We start from the raw sequence: 24,960 nt of genomic DNA on the forward strand, positions 1-24,960 counted from the left end.
TATTCCCTAATCTTCATTAAAGCATCTGTTTTGGGGCCCTCACATAGTGTCTCACATCAGGGGAGAAAGGAGAATATCCTAGAAATCTTGGGAGGATCGTAAACCCCACTTACATTGCCAGAGGGCCTGGGAAAAGATCTTATCCAGTCTTTCTCACCAGTGCCCCAAGAGTGAGGATATTCTTCTGTTGCTTGCACCTGAATTCAGGAGCCTGTGGGTAAGCCATCAAGCTTTTTGACTGGTGTTCTTACTATTCATAATTTATACTGTATGAGTATGTGTCGTTTCCTTTGAAGAACAGCTTGAGAAGATTTGTAATTGTCCATTGTTGCATTGCTCCAAAATAAAATTGAGACGGATAACAAAAACTAAAATAACATATCTTAGGGAAATTTTTCCAGAACTTCTTCTGATCCTATGGCAAGTTACTGGCATCCAGAAAAGTTGCCAGGTCTAGTAATGCTGATCCTGACACATGTCTGTGCCTCAGAAACCATTTGCTCGAATGATCTGGATTTGGCTCGCAAATCTACCAAACACTATTATGGGACCTAAGAAATATAAAGGCTTAAAATAGGCATCTCTCCAGCTTGGAAGAGCCTGGAACTGGTGCTATTGGAGGGAAGTTGTTTGAGGAACAGTATAGCCAAAACCAGACAAAATATGCTGGAGCTCCAACAACAGATTTTGAGGATTGAAGAAATGTAATGATTATGGTTACTGAAAGGACAAAAAAATCCATTGTTACAGAATCTTCAGAGGAATTGGAGGGATATGTTTCTAAAAAAAGTTGTTATGCTTTGTATTACTACAGATAGGAATATGTGCCTTGAGATGATCGGGCAGTTGCAGAAATGAATGATTTTAAGTTAAACCAAAATAGTGCATTGTATTTGGAAAATCAGAAAGGCAACCAACCAAGAAAATACAGAATTAACAAAAAGAAGTTCATAGATACCCATACAGAGCGTTAGTTGATTAAGGGGACTAGTGGAGTAGGAATGTCAAACTATTTGGGGAATAAAATAGTACTAGGGACAAAGTATATTAAAAAAAATACAAGATTTTAAAAAATCACTTTCAAAATTCGTCATGTTTCTGATTTTTTTGTAAGCTATGAGTAAGCTTTTGAAGAGACTTCCAAGAAAATTAAAACTCCAAGTGTGAATATATATATGAATCAGTTCAGACAACATGTGGTCTTGAGTAGTAAGGAGATAAAATTGTAGGTTTGCTGATGATTATTTTAAAAATCACATTTAGCTAGGTAATGTACATGTCTGGAGAAAACTACAATTAAGGCTTTTTCTCAGGGAAAAAACAAAAATGAAAGGCAGGATGCACCTGGCATTTTCTATAATCAGAAGTTCAGTGTAGATTATGTTGAAAGTAATAGGGCAAATGTTAATGGAAAATTTGAGTAAACTTCTGAAACATAATGAAATTAGATGTAATAAACACAAATGTCTATTATAGGAAAGACACTTGGTCAAAAGTACCCCAGTTAGGGTTCCAGAACAGTATTGAGATGCTCATTATTTTGAGAAACATTCATCTTGGGGGGCTGAGATGTTCCCAGCTTAGTCTTTGCCCAGGGTGATTTTTTTCAAACACTGTGCAATAATTTTCGACTCTTGTTAAAAGCGTTTGGGAAAGAAAAAAGAAAAAGAGAAAGAGAGAAGAAAAAAAACCAACACACACCTTTTTCAGTAAAGTAAAATCTTGATCTACTTCAAATAGATGTACAGCCATTGCAAGTGAATGATTGCAGCTTGTACCAAGTTGTGGGAGAACACTTGCGGAGAAGCAGCATGCAGCTTCGTATTGAAGAAAACCAGATATAATTTGGCAGAGCAGTGCATGTTTAAAAGTCTAACAAAGTGTGTTCAGTGTGTGATTTCCTATTACACATGTAAAATTTCTCTGGTGTTGTACTGTTACAGTGACACTCCTAAACGTTAGCTACTTTGGCCCAGTTCCTTACCAGCCAGCGTGCTGCTGCTGTAGGAGTCCTGCTGACCTTTAGAGACTTCAGTAATGCAAAAGAGAGGCGGGAGCATGGCATGGGTGTTCTGCAGACATTATCAGTTTTTCAAGACTCTCTCTCTGAAGTTCAGTGAAGTACCAATCCTTCTTGATCATTGTCCCTGGACTTGTTGAGGTTACTGCCAGCATTTTAAATGAGTTTCATTTTTTAATTGCACCTTCTGTTGTGGGCATCTTAGGACGTGTGTAATGGTGCCACATTTCAAGTTCTCCTCAGCAAAAAAGATGTTTTTCCAGGGGGTGTAATCACTGTCTGAGACTGATAGATCTATGTTGCAGAACCATCAATTAAGACAAGCTTTTCCCAGCATATGACCCTGTTATCAGGAATTAAGCCATCCATCGCAAACAGAATTAGGAGGGATCTCCATTGATGCCTATTGGCTAGAAATCAATGCTGAAATCATTGTTTATATGATCTTGCTTTCATCAAACGTTTCTGCCATTTAGCACTCTCCCTTGCCAATTTCCTGTTTGGTGCTCGTTCCCAGTCGTCTTCATTCCTGATTGCAGTTTACAGTCTTGTCGATATTTATCGCTTCTGTTGTGCTGTTAGCCTCTTCTCTGTCCTCTGTTCTTTTCTTAGGTGGTATTTCTGTACTATGTTGGGAGCTGTAAGTAGCCAAAATCTAGTTCTTTGTGTGCTGAGTTGGCTCTGTGACCACATAAACTTACAAGTCAACCTCTATTCCCTTATCAAATCCTGTATTGACAGCATCTAAGCATACTCGATTACTTCCTCGAGCTCTTTCTTCTTCTTTATCTTTACAATCATCTCTGTGTCTCTGTCACTGAGTTATTTTTCTTTCAGGCCAAAAAATATTCTTCCTTTCTGCCTGTACATAGAAATCTCCTTGACCTTTCTCTCGTGGGATGCCACTCCCTTTTCTCCCTTTTATTTTTCAAGTATTTATATGTAGTTTTGAATTGTTAAGTGTTCCACTTGTCAGCCTATTTTCTGTTCACATTGAAGGAAATTTCTCTAAGTCCAGTTCTTAGCTGCAGCTCAGGCCCATATTTCATCTGTATCTCTGCTTTAAACAAAGCTAATTTCAGTTCATTTAGGGTTTGCCCTCCATTTGGACCACATTTCGTCGCCTTTTCAAGATGCTTTTTCTCGTGCTTTTGAACAAGTCCTGTCTATCCGATGAGTAGTGCAGTGCCTCATTTGCTGCTTGACATTCCCGTTTCCTGTGGATTCAGGTGAGCAGGCAGGATTGGAATGTTGGCATAGCTGATGTTAACAGACTTTTATGCTCACTGAAGAGGAATAATCCTCAATTGACAGTACAGATCACAGCCACTGCTAGGCCATTTAATTTTCTGGGTTGGAGAAGGTGTTCAACTTGAGATCTGTAGTTGTTCATAACAGGCATCCAGCATTTGTTGACAGTTGTCTTTCCAGACAAAATGCATAACGTGAACAAATCCATAGAATTTATTCCTCTAGCCTAACTTTCTTGAATTTACTCTTGGTTTAGTTGCTTTTGTTGAAAAGTGGGAAATAATCTTCACTGTTCTCTGTGGTTATTATGATACTAGTTACAGTAACGGATGGGGGATTTAGTTCTTAAATCTTGAAAATGAAACCATACTCATTCATGAAACAGTCGGTATCTTCCAATTGTGTGGACTGTCACAATGGCCAGTGGAAGTAGAAATCTAAAAAGAAAAAAAAAAATCACTGAGCATGTATTCACACCGTGTATTTATTTGTTAGTGTCTCAATGACTGTTTTCACAATGGCTAGTAGTGCAGAATAGTCTTAAAGTGAAAAAAGGCTTAAAGTAAATGCTTGGTTTCTTGGTTGCGAAATTTATTTGCAAAGCATGTTTTGAATAAATACATTCTTGGGTTTCAGACATTATTAAATCTAGATTTTAAGATCTAATGTTGATATACCAGATAGACATATGGGTGTCGTCTTTGTGGCATATGGCTTGTGGCACTTCTTTCTGAAATACCTAAATGTATCATAACAAATAATGATTTAAGGAAAACAAACTACAATTTTAGCACCTCTGTTGTTAGCTTTACGTTATTAAAATAGTGAAGTAGTGTTCTTTCTGTGGTTTTAATATTATGCCACCATCACAAAGAAGAAAATTTAATTGTATGAAATAATACTGGTGCTTAATTCTTACACTGTACTTTTTCATCAAAGGGTTCTCTTTAACTTAAAGTTGTCATTAAGTAACCAAATACCTCTCCGTAAGTAAATGGCATGCTAAAAATAAATCGGGATCAGATAAGGAGCAAGGAATGGCATCTTATTTGTAAGCTTTTTCTTGTATAAGATACTGGAATATTTGTGTGTGGTTTAGATAAATATTTTGACTTTCAAAAAAGTTAATTGTTGTTGATTAGTGTGGTTCTGAATGGCGCAGTGCTTCCTTCCCAAAGAGCCAAAAGTTTAATATGCTTTTGATAAATATATTGGTATCAATTGTGATGAAGGCAAGTTAAAGAATGATATTGCGTCAACAGTCCAGTATGAAAATGAGAGTGTGAATGAATGCAGCTGTCAAACAATTGTGTCTTGTTGGTTGATGTAGTGAGTTAGATTTGTATCTGCTACATCATGTTAATAAACAGGAAATGTATTTGTTTTATCAGGATGTATAGATGTTAATAGGTGCATCATTTGTTTAAATATCCACAAATTATTAACTGCCTTGGTTAGAAGATAAACTGTATTGTAATACCGGGCTGGTCTGTTACTTTAAAATATAATTGAGTTTGTAAAGTAAGAGGCTTAAGTAGCTTTAGTTTCACAGGTACTTTTAAGAGTAATTTCAGAGCATTGAAGATAGCTACATTTAATTCACATTGTTCTTAGTGCTGAGAATTCAAAGAGTGATTACTTTGGAACTATGTATGCAAAACTGGTTGTAAAGTCATTTCTACTTGACCTAGAGAATATGGTGCAAGAGTATACTGGGGAGAAGAGCCTCCACTGGTCAGGGATGTGCATTTGGCAGCTGGTGGTACAAGAGGTATTTCTTGAAAGCAATCTCTGTTGACACCAAAGCAGAGTAATTAAACGTACATTAATTGCACAACTCCCACAAAACTGTTTGGCTATTCCTAATCTTCTTGCAAGATACCTGCAATAACCATATCAAGTTTTATGACTATTAAAAACAGCTTGTATCTCTGTGGCATTAATTTTTAAAAGCTCCTGTTCAATCAGATGTTAGCAGCCACATTGCAAGTGCAAATGTCTTTATGAAAGGTAGTGTCCCCTTGTTTTGAACCAAAGGCAAGACACTGCTGTGGTGGGTTTTTTTGAACAAAAATTATGATTGGGGATAGTACTTTTAATGAGTCAGATGATAAGGTAGGAAAGAGACTGGTACAGATAATCTGATGTAGTGTATGAAAAACCAGAAGTATGTGACTTGGAGATGGAAATAAGAGGAAGTTGGAACAGGGGTATGAAGAAGCCAACAGTGGTGGTTAGGCTGCTCCGGGATGTTAAATGACATCCAGGAATCTTGTCAAATGTCTTGATAGTTAAGTATCCATAACTACAAAGATGTTTTATTGTAAACAAATCGATAGTTAATAGCGTGTGTACAAAGATGTTCCCTTAAGCCAACTGATGTACACTAACCGCTGCAAGATGAAGGCGTCTCTTGGTAATCAGTATCAGGATTGTAATTTTTTTAATTATTTTAAAATATAATTTTATGATGCTCTGCCTTCAGATGAGCTTTGGAAGAAAAAAACCACCGTTATAATTAATTTCTAAAAGACTGATGAGAATTTGTGTAATTCAGTATCTGTCGAGTGTTTCAGCGCTTCAGCCCTTGTTTTATAACACGTCAGGATACTGTGGTCTTACTGGTGATGCATGTGTTTGATCTGTTTTGTATTTTTTGACCAACATTCATTAAGGTTTACATACGAAGGTTGTTCTTTTCTGCTGTAGTGTCTCAAGGTGTGTACTGTAAAACCAGTGACAGAACCTATATTGTGTTTTTGTACCTGGCAGCATGTTCCTTATTTGTGTTACAGTAGTGTCTATTAGTCCCACAGGGGCTAGGCTGTAAGTAAGGCATGTAGTAGAGGAGGATCCATGTCTGGAGAGCTTATGGGCTAAACAGACAAGCTGCATGAAGCAGGGTGAGAGGCACAGGCAGGGAAGCGAAGGGAAAGGTCTTGCCAGTATTTGCCCGGTGTCAGTAGAGCAGCGCCCAGTGCCTTTGGCTCTGCCTGCCGAGCCAGGTGTCTGTCACGCACCGAATTACAGGTAGTTGAAAATGTTGTGCATTTGTTTGGGCAGTCAGTGCTAGGCTAACAAAGAATATTAATTCTTGTGAAAAATTAATATGTGATATCAAGAACTATCTTGAGCTCTTCTCACTGAATAAAAAAAAAGGGCAAAGAACCTGAGGAAGAAACGAGTGCAAACCCTTCTGCAGAGTCCTGAATCTATTCCATGTGTTCTTGGTAAAACAGCATCAGACACTGTGCAGGTTTCGAAGGGAGAGCAGGATTTCTCCCATTATGTGGAGTTTAGAGAAATGACATGTTTTGCTTTATATTTGCATTTTGCAATAATAGAAAAATACTGAATTGTAGTTGTTAGAGCAACTTCTCAGAGGCACTGTGTGCTTCTATTACGTGTTGAAACAATCACTGTGTATTGCAGTACAGGTAGTACAAAGAGTCAAGTAAGTATTAGCTTACTGTTGGTTTGGAAATGGTGACTTTGGATAATAACCTTTGCGTGGTACCAGTTATCTATCCGACTATATTTCTGACCTGCACCTCCCAGGAAACGAATACTTATTCCAGTGCAAAATTTTTTATTCTGTGAAGCTATCCACTTTACAACTTCGTCTGGGATCACTCTAAGCCAGTTGGCCCTCGCTTAAATATTCATCAGACTTCTGATAATTGTGATAACCCTTATAGGCTGGCAAGCATGGCAAATTAGCAAAAAGATGATTGATCTTTTTTTATATGCAGTTTTATCTTCAACCTTTCCTGGATATATGTTATACTATAGTAATAATTTCTTCTCTAAGGTATTTGCCAGTATCTGGATTTGCACATCTATTTACAGTTGCCTTGAAGCCTCATAATTACAATACAGCTGAAATGTCCATTTTCTTTCCCTGACTACAAATAGGGATCAATCGAATTTTAAATGACTGCTTACGGGCTAGCTTCCGATCATGACCTTTGTAAATGATTAGAGCTCACCACTGTTGCTATCTACCTTGAAAGGGTAAGCGGGCAGGTCTGTCTAACTGGCATTTAATCTGGAAGAGAGCCAAAGATATTTGAGCTAAAAACCTAATATGAGTTGGCAAAGAGAAGTATGTATAGACCTTTGCACTATTATTTAGATATTTTTCCACATTTCTTTTTTGTATTTAGGAGATTCTTGTATCCTGTAGAAAAATGAGATGTGTATTTGTAGATAATGTTATATTGAAGTTATGATAATAAGTGGAGTTACAAAACACATGCCATAAAAATATGAAAAATGGGTTTTCAAACTCTAACTGTACTGAATTTGCTTTTTCTGAAAAAATGAGAACATGTTGTGATGCTAAACGAATAAACCTGGAAAATGCACTAATTAGGATGCATGAAGCAGGCCTGCTTTTTCTAGGCAGAAGTGAATGGAGAAAAGATACCAATGGAGAAAAGATACCATACATCGGTACTTGTGTTGTTTAAACCTCCTTTCCTTTTAACATTGGCCTGGATAGTTCAGGCCCTGCTTGTAAGTGCAGCTCACATGTAAGTAACGGCAGAGACACTTCTATCTAAACTTGTCAGTTCGGTTTTATTTTAATGAAGAATTCTGCCTGTATCATACAGTGTTTTTTATTAACCCTACTGAGGGTTAATAATGCTGCTTCTTGAGAAGTAGTGTTGTGTGTGTTTCTGTTGAAGTGGAAACAAGTATGACAACAGCGGGATTAGAAAACAACCACTTCCTCTGAATTTATTGAAGGATTTTGCAAACCCAAAGTTTTGAAATAAAAAAAAAATATTATTAAGAGCTATAAATACTTTTCTCTAATTAAAATCATATGCTGCATTACCTAATCAATTATTCTTGTGTAGAATTGATGATGAGAATATGTATTAAAGTAGTATAGTATTGTTCATGGGAATATGTCTCTTATTAACTCTCTAAAAGGATTACAGTTTATAATGAATAGGCAATCTTACCTCTTCATCATGTGGTGGCCAGAGTATTTTTCTTTATTTTCTGTAGTGTGGTATATAATGCAGCTGGCAGGTTTTTTTCTTAGCGTGAAACTAGTCCAATGTGTTGTTACTGAAAGACCAATGCCAGAAAGCAGTTATGAATTCGGTTTGTAGGGGGGTTTTGTCAGCATTAACTTCTGCTAACATTTAGGTAGTGATGTTTTATTAATTTAGATATGATTATTTTTGGAAGCAAATACCAAGTATATTTGAAATATTCAAAGTAAATGAAAGAAAGTGTTTGAGGTTTTTTGGGGATTTGAATTGGTGTTTACACTCTTCATATCAGTCTTAAACTAGAGGTGTGTAGGGATAGTATAGTACTTATGGGCTAAGGCAGTTCTTAAGGATAAGGGTGGTTTTCCAAAACAGTTACTTGGAAGCAGAAATCCTGTGGAAAGTCAAGAGAACTTCTCTATCTTCATTATTACTCCACTGCAAGGCTGCATACTTGAGCTGCTAAAATGGTATTTCTAGGAACAGTGAAGTACTGTTGGGGATTGCTCATGTGTGACTTTCACCTCATGCTTGCATGTCTGAGAACAACTTTTTGAAGTGACAACAGCTTAAAAACTAAATAGAGGTTTTTTCTCTCTCTAATAGATGCAACAACAAGAACTTGCACAAATGAGGCAGAGGGATGCCAATCTAACTGCATTGGCAGCTATCGGTCCCCGGAAGAAACGGAAGCTTGATTCGCCTGGACTGCTTACCGTAGGAGGAGAGGTACATGTCTATACACAGACTAAGAGAAATTATTATTTCAAAATCTGGTAGGAATAACTAGAGATGCTACATGCTGATAATTTCAGTGAACTGTGTAACTTGGAAAAGGTGATTTAAATGACTAAATTAGGGTTGTGAGTCCAGTTTATCTTGCTGCAGTTAAAATGACATCTTCTCTTAGTTGTATTTGCAAGTGTGAACTTTCAACAGATAACTAAAGAGTATTCTAAAAATAAGCTAATTGTGGTGTGGGTCTCTCCTTTGAACTGTTCACTGCTTTTATACTGGTTTTCTCCTCGACATAACCCAAAGAAAAACAGAAAAAACAGTAAGGCATGAAGGAATATCCAGAAAAACATAACTGTAGTCTTGCTTACAGTTTGGACCAAGAGCTTGTAGTAATACCAGTAAGTGTGGTTTTGTAACAAAAATGTGTTAAAGCTTTTTACGGAATGGCTGGTTGTCCCCTGCAACTGCAAAGATGTGTTTGTAATCATGCTAAATTTTATGTAATTTTAATAAGAATACTGTGCTCTAGAAGTAGAATTGGATTTGTTAGCGTGATTCTCCTGTTATCTTAAGTGGAGAAGTAGCTATACTACACAGTGGAATGCAAAATCGTCAAAAGCGTAAGATATATATATATTAACCAAGGTGGAGAACCAGGGTAACATGGTTGTATTACCTTGCATAACTCTGTAAGAGTACTGTGGTGTTTAGTATGGATATAATAGTTGGGCTTCTTTTGTTTCTCCTAAATATGCCTACACTTTAGGAGTCAAAGTAATTCTCCCCATTATATGTGTGTTCTGAAGAAAATGCAAACATTTTGTTTTTACTAACTGACTAACAGTTTTGGCTCAGACATTTGACTGTCTAAATGCAGGGCATTTCCAAAGGCCTTTTTGTTTCCCATTTTGGATCGCTTTTATCTGACTTTTCTCTCTTTTCATGTGCTAAGATTAGTGCTAAGGAATTAGCTGAGCTAGGAACAGAAGTGAGTCTTGTTTATAGTCTAAAGTTGACTTATAACTTCGGATATGTCAGAGGTGTTCCCATTTTCTGGTCAAATTGGTTTCAGACCAAGGGAGCTTCCTGGGTTTTGTGTTTTCCTGTTACATTCCCTTCCTTTCAGTCTCCCTCCTTGTCTTAAATACAGTAAAAAATCTGTTCTCCTTCATATGCATCTGTAAGAAATCCTGCAGCAACAGGCCAAAAGAAGCTTTCATTAGAAGCTCAACTGTATAGCAATAGCTTTGGCTTTCACACAAAATTAATATAAAAATACTTTGAACCTTCTAATAATGCATGGATCCGTTCAGATTTTAACAAATGTACATTCCCTGCTTGTCTTTTCTTGACCAAAGGAATATTTTCTTCTAAGTATCAGAATTTAATTTTCATTGTGTATTGCCGCTTTTTAAAAAAAGGATCCTTTTGTAAGCTTTTGTAGTTTGATGAACCAAACCATGGCCACCTTCAATGAAACATTTTATTCAGAGCTATATGTCTGCCTGGATTATGGTGAACAGCTCCCCTTTCTCTCTCTCTCAGCTCCTTACTCTCCTGGTATAGTGCTTCAAGGAGACATTAAAGTCTGTGGCAAATTCCAAAGACTTCTGAAAATTTTTCCTTCCTTTTGTTGGTCCCCTAGCCCAAGTTTTGCTGAACTTGTGTTATTCAGTTGACAAATTATCCTTGAAGTTTTCGCCGATATGTGCATTTCCTGGAGCCATGAATTGTGTGGCTCTTCTGCCAGTTCAGACTGAATTGCTCCCATCCCTCTCCTAGCTTCTAACCATCCTGGCCAACTCACATTGGTGCCTGGCTGCAAGCTGGTTTCAAGGACTTGGATACTGTATCTGGATTATTCAATGTCTGCTCTGGGGATAGGATCTAAGGTATTGTAGAAGCTGTGTCATGCAAGTTGGCTGCTAGAAACTCCCTCTGTTACTCTTCTGAGCTACTTATTAGGGCTGCTATACAGAAGTACACTAAGAAATGTTTCACTAAAAAGGTACTGGAAATTTGCATTGTTTGCCTGAGACATCTGATTTCTCTTCTTTGGATTTGTGGAGATTATAAACAACACAGAAAACTATTATAAGACTATGTCCTGTCTTGCAGACATCCCTTTAGCTCAATTCCACCTCCAGATGTTTGATTTCCACTATGGTCTATGACCCTCTGATTTCTCCAAGCAATTTCTAAGCTTCTTAAGTCCTTGCTGCTGATAATCTGTGTTTCCAAGGTCTGACTTGGCAAGAGCTTTCTTGGCCTGCCCTGGTTTTTTGGTGTTGGGTTTTTTGGGTTTTTTTGTCATGACATCCAGTTTTTGTCATTGAAGTTGCTGGTTTCCTCGTTAATCTTTTTGGCATATATGTCTGCTTTTGTTGCAGCTGGGACACTGCATGTTTGCTGATCCAAAGATACGTCATTTACAAATCATCCCACCCCTGCATGTTGCTTTTTTTTTTCCTTTCCTGAACTAACTCTTCTTGATACTTAGTTGCATTGGCCATTTTTTCAATGAGAAGTGTTGGATTTCAATCCAACTTCTTGGTTCAACAGAAATACTAGCTCATAATTTCTCTTTGGAAATTGGATCTTTTTAATAATACCCTTTTGATCTGAGCAGGAGGTCAATTTAGAGAGTAGTGATGGTTATTTTCCTTAAGAGAAAAAGTTGATGGAAAAGCTTAGTGTTTCTGTGATCAAGTACTGTTTGTTGTATACAGAGAAACAGCTCTTATACAGCTTTCATAAATGTGAAAAAGCTTGTGCTCATAATTGCAAATATTTTTCCGCCAGCACTTTGTTCAAGAGTGTTTTCTTTAAACTTGTTCTCTGTCTCACATTGCCAGGGCTTATTTGGACTTCTTTGCTTGTTTTCAAGCCATAGCTGAATCGACTTTTTTTCAGATGGCAGGATTAGCTTAAGTTATCAAGGCCAAGCCCACATTTGCCTCTTCTGTACTGGTATGGCTGGGGTTTTATATTACTTTTACTTTGGCAGAGGGAAAATGAGCAGTTTTGGAATTACGTTATTTTTGCATTGTATATGTTCTTTGATTTGCTCCTCCATGCAGCCATATTAAAAAATCCTTTCCAAAAAATAGGAAAACATATTTTATAGAAAAGTGGATGAGCAGGCACTAGACATCCTCAAATAATATTTCCACCAAATGTGTAGCTAATTTTCAGACTGAGATTACACAGTAGCCTGAGCTAATCTGACTGTGATCACTATGCCAATCCCTAGTAGTGCATTCCTGCCACTACCCTGTCACTGGCTCTTGTTGTACCTGTTGTGCAGTACCCTGTGCTAACCATTCCATTTGACAGTTTGGCAGACAACTAACCTAACAACAACAAAAAGTGAGTAGTTTCAGTTTAGCGTGTTGAAGTAGTTTGGCCTAGAGCCTGGTGAGCACTGGAAAAGGAACTTACAAGGAAGAGACAGCAAACTTGAGATCACCTGCTCTTCATTTGCTTTCCTTTTGGTACCTTTCTTGTCGTCTTGTATTTTAGATAATCTGCTAGAAACACAGCTTCCTCTGTAGCAGCCGACAGCTCATCAGTAATTCAGCCTGCTTATTATTATAATGTGGTTTAGATCAAGAGTGAAAGAGAAGGGGTAAAGAGAAATCAGATACCTTTGGAAGAATTCAGCTTCTCTGCCTTGCAGAGTTGAAAATACTGCCTTTGCAGAATTTTATAGGATTTTTTTTTTCATTTATTTAATGATACTAGACAAAATTATTGGATATCTTTAAAAATTACTGCTTTTTGGAATTTAATACATGATTATCAAGTTTGGTGCTTAGTAATCCTGAACGATGTGCATTTAGCAGCAGTACTGTCTAATTCTTATTTGCTGTGTGGGTCTTGATAATGCTTGTATCGGTACACAGCAGTGGATGGCAAAGATAGGATGATGGATGACATATACAGGAAGGGGAAGACAGCAAACTTTTAAGGTCTTTAGTCTATATCCTTAAGCACGTCTAATGTCAGAATAAAAGTAATAAATTCTGAGTTGCTTTTGTTTATCTTAAGGATTTTGAATCTATTCAGTTCACATTTTCAAACTTTTTTCTTGAATTGCAAGTCTTTTAAGAATTAGGATTAAAAATTGTTTTTGTTCTGAAATAGATATTTTCATGTAACTTTAAGAGTTAAAGCTTTAAGAAAAACCATTCGCCACCACAAGACTTGGTCAGGTAGCTTTACAAGTTAAATATTTGTAGTGCTAAGGTGGCATGAATGCAGAATTTGCATATTGCAAAGTCGCTCATTTTTTACTATGGAATTAAAGTGTAGAGGTTAAATGTAAGTATTTTTCTGTATTTAATAATAATAATAATTAAATAATTTGGCTTTCCATCAAGACCTATGGCTAGTATCCCAAAATACATAAATATAGAGTATATGTTTGAAATATCTGAGGGTATAATTTGTTTAAATATCAAGTGAAAGCCCTCTCCTGGTACTTGCTGGCACAGATGGTTTTTGAATACTGAGCTTCCAAAGGCAGCTTCAGGGCTAGTTCAGTGAATCACCGCTTATAGAAGACAGTCATTTTAGGGATAAGGAAAAAACCTCTTTCTCACATAGTGGAAGAGCAGTCATCTTAAGAATATTCAACAAATTATCCTAAACGCCATGGTCCAAAATTTGCAGAACCATATGTTAGGCCAGCGCTCAAGGGAGATCTGATACTTCGTGTCTTCTCTTATCCAGTGTATTCCAGCCATTATATTAGTCAAGAAAGATAATATTCTGGCAGACCTGGAAAGTCCCAGAACTACTACAGTAAAAACAGGGATGTTTTGTGTAGAGAAAAGCTAATTACTAAAGTGATTGTGAAATGTATTTTGGGTACAAGGCAGCACATTCTTTAATTAAATTCATCTTTTAGATGATATAATTTGAGCATTTTAAAGCTGTTTTCATGTTAAGGTTTTGTATAAAGCATGATTAAGATTCTGGTCTGAGACTTGGAAATCTGTGTTATACCAGAGAATTCCAAATGCAGACATAGAAAAGTTACTTAATATTCCTCTCTAGCAGATCTTTATGCTACTAGTAGTTCCTAATTTCTGTGTGGAAATGTAAGGATGAATTCATTATTATATGGGGAAGCACTTGGTTGCTGTGACATAGTTGGAAAAAAGTACTTTTGGCTACAATATTTTTTTAGTTATCCAGGACTGAATGTGAATAATTTGTTTGCACGCATTACAGCTGCCATTCTCACTTTCTGCTTGGGTTATTCATAGACATTTCGGCAACCCCTGCAATTATTCCTCAAATCCTTTGTTAATATTTTAACAATATTAAAAAGACATCAGGATACTAGGTAATTTTCTCTTTGGAACGTGTCAGACGTGATATAAAAGTATGATGGAGCTGTCTCCTTGGAAAACCTTGTTTCCTTCCTTTCTTGCACTTTTAGAACAAAAATAGATGTATAGTGTGTCTTGCAGAAGGCTTTGTTATGGAAGGGTGGTACACTGGGTTCTCTCCAAAGTGTCTACTCAAGGAGTATCTTGCAGAGTTAGAAGTTCATGAATCAGCCAACATAACTGTGAGGCATAACGGCTTCTGACGGATCTGAAAGAATTAGAACCAATGAATAGTCTTTTATTTTGGGGAAAACCAACAGTCAGTGGGATTGCCATGCTTTGAGCAAATCTCTAGGCTATTCCCTCACCTTTTTGGAACTAAAACAATTGTATTCCATCCACTTTCAAAGATCCTTGGAATGACTTGTTCTACAACTCAAGTCTCAGCTTGGTCTTCATACTGTATAGCTGGCTCTTGATACATTACTTTTTGTTTTAAGTGGTCAAGATATGTTTAGAAACCACTGGAATCTACAAATCCTTTACACTGGTTAAGCTTGAATTATATGAAAGCAGATACAATAGACCAGAACAGCTTTTGCAAGTGTTAATGGTTGAAGAAGGTAAAGCTTGCTTTTTGTGCTTTTAAACCTGTAGATTAACAGCAGAACAGGAGGAATTTTTATGATTTATTCTATCATTGCCTTTTCAAGCACTCTTTGCTCCATGTGTTGCTGACATGATAGAATGCGGTGGTTGTCTCAGACGTGTTTTGGTGTATTGCTGCTGACAGTTATAATTTCATTTGAGGTATCCCAAAACGATCAGTTAAATATATGGGTTTGAATTTTCAAGGAGACAAAAATTAAGGAATCTGTCCTTATAATTTTTTAATGGAATTACATGGATATTACTTTATGAATCTTGGAAAATCTCAGATATAGCTTCAGCTTCTCTGACTTGTTTTACTTCCTGTTTTCAAAAGTCAAATAAATATTGAAGTAGTTCAGAAGTTAATATCTATTTGAAAAATCAGTCATATGGAAGATTGTATAGATGGTCTCCTAATAAACAATTGCACCTATTTTTCTTATTCTTAAATAAATAAGAATTTAATTTAAAAATAAATTGCCCCAATGATTAATTTATGTTTTTAATAATTCCGTTTCAAACTGTGTTAGCCCACGATGAACACGTTCTATTTTTTTGTAATTCTAGTTTTATTTTGTGAAACAAGATTTGTGAACATTAATGCATTTTACAGACTTAGCAGTAGAAAGTAGGAAGGCATTAAAGATGATGTGTAATGCTATGTTTACGGTGATGATTAATAATTCTAACTTGGAGTGAATGTATAGAAATACATTTCTGTGCCTGTTGCAGACAAGCAGGAATACAGACAGTGAGTCAGGAGGCAGTAGAACAATTTTGCATGGATCTCAGTTGACAGGAGGAAAAAGCCAGGCAGCAATGCAAGAAAATAGAAAGTGGCTCTGTGCCAGCAAAAACATTCCTTTTTTCTAGTAGAACAGGTTTGCATACTGCATGTATTCCTTTGATCTATGTAACACAAAATATTCTGACAGAGGTTCAATGATATTAATCATTTTTTCCTCATTGGCCAAGACAAATTTGATTTTTACTTCATTTGGAGATGGAAATGGTAGTTGATCCCACCTGACTGCATGTTGATCTAGCACACAGAAGGAGACCATCAGAGCATTTCTTTTTCTGCTTTTCAAAGGTTTCTTACTGGAGTCTTAAGTAATGTTTTGTTTGTTAAAAAAGGAAGCAAAATTACTGCATTTTTTAAAAAGAAAATAATTCTATCAATGTGGTAATGTTAAATACAATCTTTTTATTTATGAGTACTTTATAAATATAGTGTGTGCAGCTTATTAACATGGAAAATGAGAACTTGGCAAAATGACTTCCGAGTAGTTAATAGTTCATCCATTATTTGTCAATCCCTATAGAGGTCTGCTGCTGTTACTGTGAAAAAGTATTGGTTTTCTTTTGCAAAAGGGAGCTACCTTGAGGATTTGTGGGGACAAAGAGGGTATGTGAGCTTGCTTTTTGGTTTTTGTTCGGGTTCGGGTTTGGGTTGGGTTTTTCTGTATTTTCAGTTATCTCCTCCATTTGTCATCCAGATTTTCAGACACTGAAGGATAAAATTTGTTTTGCAGCCTTTTTTTCTGACACTTGCAATTCCAGAATTTTTATTTCTTCTGGCTAAATAAAACTGGTAAGACTAAGAGAAAGAAAGTCTGAAAGGGTCTAGCTGAGGGTTTTTCAAAATTGACTTGAGTCTCTCCATTGACTTCAGAAGATAAGGCCCAAGGTGCTATGACATTTTTAGATGTCAGGGAAAATAATTTTTAAAACCTGACCAGAAAATTTCCAAGGTGTAAGTTTTCAACACATACATGGATTTAGACTTGTATCTTAAAGTGGCAATGTTTCCCTTGTAATTGATACTCCTCTAGAAGAGTCAGATGAATCATCAAATAGATTAATTTCCTTCTCCCTTCCATCCCATTCAGCGCCAGATAAATTTTGTGGATTTTTTTTTTTTTTTTTTTTTGCCTGAAAAATATTTTACTGAAGCTAAGGGTTTGAAAAAGTCTAAAGAACTTAAAGTTTATTAGGATGCCTATTCTTGGATATTTTCAGCCTGATTCTTTACAGGAAGTCACGTTGGTCATACAGAGAGTGACAATTAGGGTAACCGTGAATTTAACATTTTAGTTTACCCTGAGCCTTTAGGCAATCAGGCTTGAACTTCAAGGGAATCCTATTGCCAGCTTCTAACGTAAACACCGTAACTAGAAGTACTGAACAGAACTTTTTGTTACTTTACCTGATGTAAATTGTAGAATCAAACCATCATCCAAGTCCTTCTCCACACACTCGCCCACCCCAAACAACAGTATCCAAACTTTGCTTCTGTTAAGTCTTGACTATTTCAGAGAGCCACTTCCCATGGATAATTAAATGTGTCTGGGGATCTCTTTTACATTTCATAAATAAGATACAGAGAAAACAGTTTGGAATAATCAGACAAGCTCCTCTTTCTTGAAAATGTGAAGTTATCTGCACAAGCTTTCTGATGTCTTACAGGAGCTCTGTATTGATGCTCCTTAAATGGATCTTGCCACCACTATGTATTATGCTACAGTTGAATGTTGCCTTACATTATTCTGTTGACAAGGGAGAGGTTCTTGAAAAAAAAAAAAAGAAAAAAGAAAAAAAAAAAGCCCAACACATAAACATTTCATTCAGAACTTGCTGTCTTTATGTGTAGTAAAAAATTAGCCCTTCATTTTAACTAGTTTGAATTGGGAAAAAAAAGCTCATTGTGTGAGAGGAATGAAGACAGGCCTTTCATGGTTTTCTTTTACCATATACAAGTCTTCCGAGATTGTACTGTAAATCTGAATGGTTTCTTTATCAGTTTGGGAGTATTTCATGTGTACATATTATTCATATGTATATGTGCACAAATTTTGCAAGTCAGTTCTTTATTACGGGTTTCATAGCTGATGTCGTTATGAAATGACACAGTATCAGCAGTTTGTGGTGCAGGAAAATTAATTGTGATGAACTTTGCTGTACAGTGAAGATGATGTATTTTTAGTCCCTATGATCTTTCTGTATTGTAAGAGTATTTTGACTAGTTTAATTTGGAAATTAATGTTCACACTTCTTCTGCATATGTGGACCAGTCTGCTACCATCCACATACCTCTTTCAGAATTTGGCTGAAATTTGCCAATGATAAAATTTAGAAGTGTTGTTCAAATAATTAAAGTTTGAGCTGAAAGTAGCCTTTCAACTTTGTTAAAAGATTGTTTACAAGTTTACATGAACAGCCTTTCTTTGTAAGAGAGATAGCAAAATGGGTCCTGTTTGGCCACATTCACAACAAGTTAAGCGTTTCAGCTCCAAACCTGCAAGGACATGTGCACATGCTTAACTTTAAGCACAGCAGTTAGTTTGTTTGAAGTTAGTAACATGCCTTGTGTAGAACATTAATTACATGCAATAAGCTTTTTTGGATCGCTATGTATGTCAGTGTTCCTGTCAACCTTCTTGTATTTCCTACTGCGTGAACTTGGGCTTGTGAATTCTTAGCTGATTCTGATGTAGGAAATGCTTTTTTTTTCCCCCCCCCCCCCCTTTTTTCAACAATAAAAGCAGGGTTTTCTTTCTAGAAATTGGTATATTGCATGCTCATGTCTCATGTTATTTGACCACAAAAGTCTTTGAGACTATCACTGGGTGTTAAATGCAGGCTTATGAAGTTTCCCAACATATCTTGAATATTACAGGCTGGTATATGGCTTTCAAAGAAATAATATAGTAAAACTATCTGATAGTGGGATCTTCGTCTTGGTGTTCCTTTTGTTACATACTCTGTTCTAGTGAGTGACTAGGAAAAAAGGGGGTTTTGTTTTTGTTTTGCCTGGAGTCAAACAGGAGCATGCTGGTTAAAGGGATTCTGTGGGGGAGTTGGGCTGGAGAGTGCCTGAGGGAACTCGGAGAGACATCTACCACCAGCAGCTTGTCTGTGCTAGCTAATTATAGCTAGGGTACTGTTTACTTTAGTGGTATACTCCTTATTTATTAGTTACTTAGTTACTGCTTGCCTTGAAGTTACAGGCTTGCAGCCAGTTCCTGCAGGGGAGGTGCAATAGGAAGGGAAGGGCATCATGCAGTACTGCAAATCGCAGTGCCCCAACCTTGGCATGTTTTTTTACAATGTTGTGGCTTTTTGTTGTTTTTGTTGTTGTTGTTGTTTTAATATAGACAATGGGAGAGGTGGTCAAAAAGCAAAGCAGACAAGCTAAAAAATGGCAACAAGGAAATTTTTTACAGTCTAGAGGGACTGTGGTGATAACATTCTTGTGAGTATCTCCATGATCTATCAAACTAGGTTTTTTCCTTCATTTTCTTCCTATCTTTGGAGTAAAATCTTACTTTTTGTTCTATGTGAAGTTACATTGATTTGAATAAAATTATTTTTATACCTTTTTTGACTGATACCACTTTGCAGGAATCTGGAGTTAATTTTGTAGGCCAGTTTCGCCAACTGGTAAGTTAGTTTCATATTAGCACTTTTCCAAGCGTGAGTGAATCCAAACACATATTTCACATAGTTAACTAAAACTAAGTTAAACTATTATAAAGATTGTGCATGGAAATCCTTGGTCATTTTAAGAGTTCAAGTCCTTAAAAGTCAGACTTCTAGGCCATTGTATTGCTTTGGGAAATCTTACCCTAATTTACCCTCTCGGTTTAATGAGAGCTTTGAGCAGGGCCTGTGGATTAGCTATCTGAAGGAGATAGTATAGTAGACCTATTTCCACTACAGGTTTTGCTGTTGCTTTTGTTATTCTGTTTGTAGTCATCTCAGTATAATAAGTATCTCGGCAAACGAAAGGGCAAAACAGTATTTTATGGGGAGGTGAATGAAGAGAATGATGAGGTTTTCTGCTGCAGCTGGTTTGAGAAGGTAGAAGGTATCATAAATAGTGATTTCCATGCTTTAGCAGCATGGAAATAGTATTGGCCCAAGCTGTAATTATCAATAAAAGAGATATTTCTCTAGTCTTTTTGAGCACGACAGTCTCTTGCAGAGCCAGGAGCATAACAAGAGCTGAACCTCTGTATGATGGACCAATTACTGAACAATTTAGAGGAAGCTCTGTTAGGAGAATGAGCATACTGTAAGATCCATAAAAAAGGCAAAGTTTCTATCTCTAAAGGAGAAGGCTGGGAATAAATGGAGCACAACAGGTTAAACAGCCTTGGCCAAAGAAGTGAGTACCCCTAGGCAGACCAGCATCTCTAATCAGTGGTAGTGGTACTAGCTCTGAGGGGAGGGAAATTCAGGCTGGTGCTCTCATGTAACATTAAAAAGGACAAGCAGTCTGTCAGGGGAAACAGTCATTGGTGTGGGATTTCTTCTCTTGATCAAAAAGACAGCAGCACTGCAGCCTGCTTCATCTATAGGGGAGGTGTTGGCAGAGAGCATTTTTTTCCCAGGCCATATCACTGGTCTGTGATACAGTTTTCCCAAGCCGTAAAGGAAGCCACCTACATTTCTCTCTCTAGCAAGTTTTCATTAATCTTTCTTTTTCTTCTTTTAATTTGTTTTCATTTTTATGGTATCACAATTTTAAAAAAAAGGTTTTAAGAAACATCTTTACAAAGCAGAAGTTGAGCTAAATCTGATGGACCTGGAAAATATGCCTGGTGCTTGTCTCCAAAACCAGAATTAATTTTCTCATCTCTATAAGCAATTCTTTATGAATAACATAAAATGCAACTTCAGTACATTGTTTCTTCTTCCATCCTTTAATTGAGCTTCAAATTACAATCTTCTCAACCTTTTTTTTTTTTTTTTTCCCCTGGACAACACTGACAGCCGTAAGTTTGTTGCCTTTTGGTAAAACTTACATTGCAGAAAATTCTTTTATCAAAAGTTATTATCCTCAACTGTAGCTACAGTGAGATGAGATGAATTTTATGCTGCTGTTGACTTAGCTTTGATCTTACTAAGTAACAGAACAAATCTCTAATGAAGAACCGCAGATATTGTTACTAGCATTGTTGTCAGCTATTCAGGTAGTCAAAGTAATAATAATTGCCAGTGATGATGATGAGGAGGGAAAAATCAAGTATTCTTTTCATTTTATAATATACCTTAAATAACTTAGAACCAATATGGAAGGGCTTCCAGAAGAAGAAAAATAAATAAAAAGTAGGTTTTCTCTGTTTGAAGAAAGTGTAAATAAAAATTGCATCTTTGGAAATATTTCACGCCAGTGTCTCATTTCTTGATTGAGAACCTAAAAGAATAATTATTCTATATACGTCAAGAAGTACTTTGAATCTGAGTCTTTAATTAATTACTACTTAGTATTGTGAGATGGTCACTCATTTGATGAGCTTACCTGTAATGGAATATGTTCTGTGGCTTTTCTTGGTTAAAAAAGAGAAGAATTACAACAGGTGATCTGATCTCATCCCAGATCACAATTTTGAGTTTTGAGCATTCGTCACTGTTCAGATCACTTAAGCAATAATACGTCGTTTTAAAAACTTAATGAAGAGCATCCAGAGTAAAGTCTTGAAGGAATAGGCTAGAGTCAACTTTGTTTATGTTGACTCTGGTCTTCACATAACCAAATCTATAGATTGTGTACATTGTACATTTCAGTTTGACATCTGATCAGTTTTCAGCAATTAATTAAAATTCAGAATGCTTAATGAACATTTTAATGCTTTTCAGTTGACATTCTTCATACGCGCTCCAGCATTCCAAGTGTCTTTAGAAGTCTCTACCTAGATCTAGTTTGTGGCCCATTAGTTGCTGTTATTCACAGTATTTATTTTAGCTATAGTGATTAATAAGTCAGTTTGACCTATTGGGATTTCTTTTCTACAGTGCCATATATTAAAAATGTAATGTAATCCATAATTCAGCTTGTTCAGCCTATGTTGAGCAGCAAATCCTGGTTGGTCTGAAGTCAAATGCATTTTTTACACAAGCGCTACTGAGATGCAAGGTTTCCTGGACTTCAGACAACTTTTAAAAGGTTATATATTGCCTTATAAGCCACTTATCCTGGTGATGATCAAGGCCAATTACTTTTTAACATAATTTTTTATATTTCTGCCTTTGCTATATAAGAATTGCATACTGCTGTGGTAAATTTATTAATTTGTACTAAGTGCATGCGTGGGAGTTAGCAAAGCTGTGTTTCTGCTTGTGAAAATGTCTCCTCAACTACAGATTCTATAAAATTGTATTTTTGCTTTTCTTATTTAAATTATTAATTTAACATAAGTCTTCCCATTTCAAAATAATTAACAAGGCTGTATCATCTCTAACTCACTTCTGATTAGACTATATATTGAGTCATTGCTTTTTAAATTAAACATGTAATCATGTAAACCTTAACAAAAGTTATACACTTTTTTAAGGCTTTCAGAGGTACGTTTTTATCTCCAGGATTCAATTGGTATATCTGAGTAGCTCTTTTCTGAAGAATTCTGGTTTGCCCTGAATTTCTGATACAATTTTCCTCCAGAAAAATAAAACAAAACACAACTCATTATAGCTTTTTCTACCCTCTCTACTCTCTCCCTCTCAAGACAAAGCTACCTGACTTATGTCTGGTTAGAATGAGCATCACGTAAAACAGACAAATCAAGCTGTGTCAGTTTAATCCTCCTTAAGCGGCTTACACTCCAGTTGCATAGAAAGACACCATAACATGGAGAAGTTGTTCAGAATTGACACCAAACTAGAGATTGCGTATCAAAGAAAATGCTTTACCTACCTATTCTGAAGTCTACCCTTTGGTGTGAATTGTTCTTCTAGATCTGATAATAGAACACTTCTGGCTGGCTGTGCCGTATCATCTTGACATTTGGAATACAGATACATGAGAAGCATGTCATGTTAACAGAACACTACAACAGTCATACTTTGTCTCAATTGATGGGGGAATTGCAGCATACAGAGTAATTCATGTTGACAGTAAGAACTTGCAGATAGGCAGCCTAAAATGGTGAAATCATTATAGAAATTTATTTAACTGGTTGAATGGCCATAGCAGATTGCTTGAGCCAGCCAAATCGAAGAGTCTCTGAAGGAGGTATCTTCTCTACTACAAGATTAATTTGAGTTTGGCTTATATATCATTGGAATACATATATTTTTATCTTTTAATACATATGCTAATATCAAAGTTCATAGTAATTGATAAAATATTAAGTACATCTTTTCATGACTGTTGTTCAGACATATAAAGGTATTCTTTCCATGGTTAAATTTTGAGGAAAAATACTGAAAAGGTGGCAACTATATAACTGAAAATAAAACCATTTAATTCTTCTTTATATTTCATTCTCCTTGGAAGAATGTGTTAGCAATTTAATGAATAGTATAGTTTCACATCCTGTTTCAATTAATTCACAAAATGTTTTCCATTTGCTTGTTCTTCTGTGCTTTTAAATCTCTTATCCGTGACAAAAATCAGGTTTTTGTCTACAGAAATTGGATAAAGATGAGAGTTTACAGGAGGAGCTGCCTTAAGTATTTAAACAGTACTTACTAAAGAATCTCTTTAAGTTTTATTTTCTGTTTATTTTTTTCTTTTGCAAGCTGGTTCTATACTTTTCCCGTTTACACTTTAAGAGTATAAATTATTTTTATGTGTATTAGCTGCATCGTTATTTTACTTAGTTAAAAGAATGATGTGGCAACCTGGGGTCGTAAGTCTAATGCAGTGGCATCCCTAGGTGAAGAACAAGAGGGATGATTTTTTGTCACTGCATTTTTTTTGCAGGTGGAGCCAGCTCCTTCTGTCCAAGTGTGACAGTCTATCTTCCTGCAGGTTTTGTTCATACCAGGCAATGGTGGCCTTGAACAAGAGGGAAGACTGTTGGTCTGGCAGTATTTTTAATGCATTATTATGTTTCTCTGAAGCACCTGATTCCACAGTCAACCCAGTGTATTTATTATTAGAGGCAATTGACTATGAAAGGCTTAGGATTCTTGATTTAAACCAAACCTAACTGATCACCTACATTTATGTATTTTCTTAGAACTTAATTTCAACAAGTTTTAGTCATACCCTCTAGGATCTCTGTAATACAATTCTGTAGGTACAGCAAATTCTTTAAATCGCCGTTAGCAGCGGAGCACACAGGCATGTTACAGACTTAAGCACGAGAGACCTAAGTCTGTAGAGAGAAATATGCTTTGAGTATTATCCATATATATAAAAAAAAAAGATATCCCAAACTTTGCATTTAAAAATATTTCTCTAAAGTGTCTCTTTCAGTATAAATGCTGATGTGCATTGGCATTAAACAATTGTAAAGGGAATGCTCTGTAGCCCAGTAGGATGGGAATTCTTCCATTGTCAGTCTGGCTCTGCTTCTGTCTGTGGCTTACTTAGTTGACTTTATCTTATGTGCTCTTATCTTCTTCATTGCTATTCATAACCCATACTTTTGTGAAGATGGGCCTTTATTCATAAGAAATATTTGCCAAGTTCCTTGTTCCTTTATGTAAAGGAACAATAAATACTATTTGAACATATTTACCTTTGATTTGTTTTCATTCTCAGTGTAATTATGTAATGTGTATTTTAGACACCTATGTCTGATTCTTGTCTTGTATTAATTTGCCTTTGCATGTTAACAAGCATGAAAAGAAAGAAAGCAAAACCAGTACTGCTTTCTAGGTACAGGGATGTTTCAGGCTATCCATATGTTCTGGTGATAGGACTGCTTTAGAAGGTCATAGCCAGGTGGTTCTCAGTTTCTGGATAATTGAAGAAAGTCACCTTCAAAGAGACAGAAGATTAAAATTTTGCAAGTCCTCAGCTGTATATGACAAGAGGTCTCTGACATTTGACTCCACTTCTTCCCATTTTTCCACAAACTCCTGCTGTGTTTAGTGTTTAGCAGGGGGAGAAAAAGGTTGATTGCACAGTGAAGTTAGGTTGTGATAAGCAAGTGGAGAGCATAAGGTACAGTTTTCAGTATCTTCTGGTAACTCACATAAATTCTGTTGAATAGGA

The 24,960-nt window shown here is 36.2% G+C and overlaps 1 protein-coding gene across 1 annotated transcript in view; it reads left to right on the forward strand.

Moving 5' to 3' along the window:
• LOC119157640 (transcription initiation factor TFIID subunit 4-like) overlaps positions 1 to 24,960 on the forward strand; it is a 146,358-nt gene that overhangs the window by 92,297 nt on the left and 29,101 nt on the right. Inside the window, exon 14 of the mRNA XM_037408707.1 lies at positions 8,887 to 9,009. Coding sequence (XP_037264604.1) covers positions 8,887 to 9,009 — 123 coding nt within the window. The remainder of the gene's footprint in view (positions 1 to 8,886; positions 9,010 to 24,960) is intronic.

This window comes from Falco rusticolus, chromosome 15 (assembly GCF_015220075.1).
Source record: "Falco rusticolus isolate bFalRus1 chromosome 15, bFalRus1.pri, whole genome shotgun sequence".
NCBI lineage: Eukaryota > Metazoa > Chordata > Aves > Falconiformes > Falconidae > Falco > Falco rusticolus.